A 6,000-nucleotide genomic window follows, 5' to 3' on the forward strand; every position below is an offset into this window, starting at 1 on the left:
GCTGTCAGCGGTCGGTGCATCTGCACTGACGGCCCGTAGTTCAGACTCAATTGCATTGATAAAAAGGGAGAAAAGGAGGGGAGCAAGGACACATCCCTGCCTAATACCAGAGCCTACCATGATACTAGGTGTACACTCCCCCGATTGCCCATAACGTATCTTAGCCGTCAAATTCCTGTATAATTGGGCCAAGAAATAAATAATATCCTGTGGAGCGCCCATATCCAATAAGGTTGACCACAGAAGTCCATGGTCAACCAGGTCGAAGGCGCTGGTCAAGTCAGCAAAACAAAGGAACAGCGAGCCTTGTTTAGCCCGTGTATATTTGCCTATAATGAGGTCCAGATTTATGCACTGTTCTATAGTGCCTAACCCCTTACGGAATCCAAACTGGGAGTCCGCAAGGACCCCTTTTCCTTCAACCCATTCCTCCAAACGACTCAGTAATACCCTACTCATAATTTTTAGGGAAGGAGTGAGGAGAGAAATCGGGCGATAGTTTTTTGCCTCGCCCCTCGCCCCTTTTTTGTAAACCGGGATAATGATGGATTCCCCCCAGGTCTGTGGAGCCGCAGTCATTGCAGCTGCATTAAAAACCTTGGTTAACAATGGGCTCCAGGTGGAAACCTCGGCTTTATAAAGATCAACGGGTACCCCATCCGGGCCCGGTGCCTTTCCCCCCTTACTACATCGGATGGCAGCATCCACCTCGGAGACTGTGATGTTAAGAGGTAGGGGGGTGGTAGCTATGGCCTCCCTATCACCCCCTACAGCTAGTCCTTCGGGGTTAAAAATACTAGAAAAATGAGCCACCCATTGTTCCTCAGTCACCTGAGCAGACATTACCGGGGCTTCTTCATTTTGAAGAAAGGGACTGTTGACAGTGGACCAAAAAAGCTTAGCATCCTTAAGATCCACTGCCATGGTCAGGTTGTTCCAGGCCTCTTCCCTTAATTCCTGTTTCCTGTCCTTCAGATGAATTGTGTATTCCCTTCTCAGGGCCCTAACTGCTTCCTTATCCCTGGGTTTACATTTAAGAGCGGCTTTAAGTCTTTGTAGGGATTTTGTGCATTCCTTATTGAACCATCCCCTAGTGTTCCTAGGGCCTTTCGGTTTTATACCAGTTAAGATTTTTGCAATATTTGTATTAATGATATCAAAACTAGCTAAAATATCGGCATTATCCTTATCGGGTTCAAGACAGCATTCCACCTCATCTATACAGGCTGACACTATGGTACATAGTAAACCTTCCTCATTTTGCCTACCCCATTTAATTCTTGGGCCATTAAGTCTATGTGGGACTACATCTGTCACTGTACCATGCAACACCTTTACCTTATCCCCCCACAAAGAAAGATACATTGTTAAACAGTTGTGGTCACTAAGGGCTAGGTCGACTATTACAGGTGAGGTACACAAAGCCATAATGCTGGAGGAGACGATGAGGTAATAGATGACCGTCGCACAGTTCCTACCAATAAAGGTCGGTACCGGATTTCCCTCACTGTCTACGCCAGGTAACATGATGCATAAATCCAATTTAAGCATAAAAGTGTTTAGAGATTCCCCATAGGCCGAATGTAGAAAGTGGGTCTCATCTTCCCCAACCTCCCCACCATACCCACACACCCTTTTGCCAACGAAGGGGCACATGTGAATGTTGAAATCTCCTCCCCACAAAATATCAAAGGGCACTCCACTACAACCACATAGCCTTTCCACCTCCGCATCAAGTTCATCAATCATAACCGTATTAGAGTGGTTAAAGACATTGTTATAGTGATTTATTACTAGGACATTTCGCCCATTCCTGTGTTGTAACCATAACAACTGTGAGTGCAGACCAACAGTCCGGTGGATTTTCACTTGAACCGGTAGCCTCACAGAGAGCAGTATCACCATCCCACCACTGGCTCTCCCCCTGTTGGATGGCTGTGCATGACAGTTATAAGCAGCATACCCATCAAGATAGACATCTTCGGCCACCCAGGTCTCCTGGAGACACAGGATGTCAAATTGGGTTATAAATTCTAGCCATCCTAAACAATCTATCTTATTATTCCACCCAGCAATGTTCCAACTCGCCATCTTATAGCCCCTCTCTGTTAAGCTAATGGCCTCAATGGATAGTGGGGGCGTATGAATGGGGGTTACTTCCCCAAACACAGGGTCATCAAATAGCCGAGGGGTACTAACACACATTGAGGGCCCTGTGGGTGTTATACTTCCATTGCCCGGGGTAAGAGAGTCTGGGTTGCATTGAAGCTGGCCAATATTAAGTATATCACAACCAGAGTAACAAGCAACATTATACCCTTTGGGTAGGTTATCTTCAGTGAGGCCTTTTACCCCCGTACATACGCCCATATCTCCCCCTGCGTCTCCACAAAATCCCTCACCCACCTCCCCAGTGGCTTGTTGGCATCAATCACAGTCTTCCAGGCCACTAAACACGTCAAACCTATTGGTGGTCTCAAGGTGCGTGAAGGGTTTAAGATGATCCATTCTCCTGTGTGTTAGGGAATTATACCTTGGGGCTACAGTATTCCACCGATACGAGTCTGCTGCTATAGTGGAATGATTACCATTAAATGTAGAGCCTTTATTGTAGACGGGTGGGCGGTATGGATTTGAGAACATTTGCCTCAATAATGGGGGGGAGGGACTCGCTGAGATTGATGATTGAGTGGGAACACCACTGAACGAGGATAAAAATATGTAAGAGGGCGGGGAGTGATAGATTCACTACCGTGATCAGAGGGCCAGTTAAGTATAAAATGAACGGCATTCTGGTCTCTAAAATTTATGACCACTATGTCTCCCTCGATGTCTTTGGGTCTTCCTCCCAGCTGGGGAGACGGCGAACATGGACAATTTCTCCATTGATATTATTTGCAATGGGTCTATATAGGCTTAACCAATGCGATATTTTGTTTTTTAACTGGGCAAAACCCTCCCGTTTGTTCGTCTCTAACTCAGGCACCCCGGTGAGAACTACCACAAAGGGTACAGCTTCCGGTGGAAGTTCTGGAAGGGGGCCCTTATTATAGTTGCCTCGAGCGGATCGCTCGTTTCCCCTATCCCTCTTATTATTCCCTCGAACTTGTCCTGGATTATTCGTTGGTCCATTAATCGTTACGGCCGGGGGCAAAGTGGGTTTACTCTTTGATAAAACAGAATTACCCTCCGATGTAATTTCACTCACAATATGTAAGGATTGAGGCAAGATGGTAGTCTGGACAGGGGTAGGTATAGTAGTTATAGCTGGAATACCCGGTGAGGTAGGTAAAGTTGAAGTTTGTATAGTGGGATTAGGCAATACCTTATTAATTGCTATCTTGATACCCAATTCATGCTCTATCTTCCCAAGCCTATCATCCAATTTATTAAGTCTTTCTACGATAGCCAGAGTATAGGCCCTTATTATAGACTCTATGCTATCGATCAAGGCACCGTTTGGTGGTTCCTGTGACGTCACGTCAGCAGGAGGGCAATCAGAGGTAGAGATGACCGGATCTATTTTGGGGATTGGGCATGGATGTGTAGGTGATATAACTATCCTTCCTTTATCTGTTATTTTTACCCGTTCTCCCCTATTACTGGCATCATTTTTAGTACCAAAATCAGCATGATTAATTTTCCTCTTAGGTAAGTCAGATTTTTTCCGCCTTTTTTTTGTAGGAGGAGGGCCATACATTTTAACTGGCGTGACTTTCTTTGCCCTATTTCTTACTGCTTTAGTTTGCCTAGGAATGGGGGTTATTTGTGCCTTAGTTATAACTATAGATTTAGTTGTGCTGGGATAAGTAACATTAGATGTCAATATATTGGTTGTGTCTAGAGGTTCAATTTCACTCGTGGGTGTTCCCTCTCTAAATATCAGAGGAACACTATCCTGAGAGAGGGTACAGACATTCTCAATAAAGGTACCTTCCCCCATAGAACTAATTAACACTGGTGAATCGGGTAATGATCTATTTTTTAGACTTTCAACCGAGCGCCGACGCTCAGCCGATGTAACGTTCTGCAAGGGTAGGGGTAGTTGGAGTATCCATGAGAGATTTCTTAAAATAAAATATCTAATTTCCCATTAATCAAGCTCACAGGTTTCTCGGGGCCAACCAGCTCCGGAGTTAGGATTTCAATGGACATAATGTCTGAAGATATAATATAACCCCCAGGCACTTACACAATAGTCCTGGGCAGTACAATGTTCGACCAGGGATTCTGGCCCAGTCCAGTCTCCTCGGGCCTCCTCGGGCCACAGAGGGCCCGCCCTTTGCCCGGGCTTAGCCCCGGGCACTCCCGCGCGCTCCCGCGCAGCAGGACGCAACAATTCTTGTAGGGTGTTTACTCCAATTAGATGAGTGGGCGGGGCGATGAGGGAGAGCAGCCCAGGTGTAACGGGCGCGGGGTTTCCCTTGGACTCCTGGTAGAGTGAGTCCACACCCCTTCGCTCGCAGCCCTCCTGTCCCAGTCCACAGTCGCCGGTGTTTCAAAGTGCTTCTGCCCAAGTCCCACGGCGACGCGGGACCCGCGAAGCGGGTTCCGCGAGCAGCTACAGCAAAAACAGCAGTTGGGGTCAACCAGCAATCCGACCCAGTCACAGGCAGGCAAAGTACGTGTGTGTCCCGCGTTCTAAAAGCAAGCGGGGCACTTTATCTCAATCCGGGGGGCGGGGCGATGAGGGAGAGCAGCCCAGGTGTAACGGGTGCGGGGTTTCCCTTGGACTCCTGGGAGAGTGAGTCCACACCCCTTCGCTCGCAGCCCTCCTGTCCCAGTCCACAGTCGCAGGTGTTTCAAAGTGCTTCTGCCCAAGTCCCACGGCGACGCGGGACCCGCGAAGCGGGTTCCGCGAGCAGCTACAGCAAAAACAGCAGTTGGGGTCAACCAGCAATCCGACCCAGTCACAGGCAGGCAAAGTACGTGTGTGTCCCGCGTTCTAAAAGCAAGCGGGGCACTTTATCTCAATCCGGGGGGCGGGGCAATGAGGGAGAGCAGCCCAGGTGTAACGGGCGCGGGGTTTCCCTTGGACTCCTGGGAGAGTGAGTCCACACCCCTTCGCTCGCAGCCCTCCTGTCCCAGTCCACAGTCGCAGGTGTTTCAAAGTGCTTCTGCCCAAGTCCCACGGCGACGCGGGACCCGCGAAGCGGGTTCCGCGAGCAGCTACAGCAAAAACAGCAGTTGGGGTCAACCAGCAATCCGACCCAGTCCATGGCATAATTAACCATGATAAATGTACACAGTTGTATTGTGTATATTCCTATTCTTTTATATCATATCCTTTTAAAATCTAAAACACAAAACATTCAACAAAATAAATTAAAAGATGGTAGAGAGATGAGGTATAGCTCACCTTCAATTCCTTTGCTTTGTCTTCCAAAAAATAGTCTAAACTTTGACTTTCTGGGTTGAACGTAGCAAGCATTTTCACCACTGTTTCAATATTTTTTCCATAGTTGGTCATCTTCACAAGCGTTTAACAACACCTAGGATTGTAGAAGATAATAAACAAAAACATTTGAATATTGCCACAACAGTAAACAATGGACACCATTGAGATTTAGCTGTTTCCTTCTGTTCAAGGCATATTTTGTTTTTTGAGAATCCATAATGTGAAACATTAAGAACAATTTGTATCTATACATTGTAATATAAACAAGAATGAGGATCAGACTGTCGTTTGTGACCCACGCTAAACTACAGTCATGGTTGTTTGTCTTTAGAACAATTTGACATAGTTCAGCATTGCATGTTAGCATGAATTCTTTAGCTACTTTTACATCTCTGCATACCAGAGATGCATTGATCTGGTAAATATAAATATACATTGTTACAGATTTTTAATGTAAATTAAAATTTTAGGATTACCTCAGAGAGGCTTTCATATTTGCTACAAAACGCAGGGACAATTATTGAGTGTTTTTGCAAAACAAGTTAGTAAAACAAAATCAGAAAACCGCAATGCACTAAAAAGAGACATTTATGCTAAGAGAA

The 6,000-nt window shown here is 46.3% G+C and overlaps 1 protein-coding gene across 1 annotated transcript in view; it reads right to left on the reverse strand.

Moving 5' to 3' along the window:
• Window positions 1-5,492, reverse strand: part of CFAP99 (cilia and flagella associated protein 99) — a 413,087-nt gene extending 407,595 nt beyond the window's left edge. The window contains exon 1 of the mRNA XM_086964541.1: window positions 5,360-5,492. Within this exon, the coding sequence (XP_086820667.1) occupies window positions 5,360-5,470 (111 nt within the window). The 5' untranslated portion in view covers window positions 5,471-5,492. The remainder of the gene's footprint in view (window positions 1-5,359) is intronic.
• Window positions 5,493-6,000: the final 508 nt, after the last annotated feature.

This window comes from Lissotriton vulgaris, chromosome 3_2, assembly GCF_964263255.1.
Source record: "Lissotriton vulgaris chromosome 3_2, aLisVul1.2, whole genome shotgun sequence".
Taxonomy (NCBI): Eukaryota; Metazoa; Chordata; class Amphibia; order Caudata; family Salamandridae; genus Lissotriton; species Lissotriton vulgaris.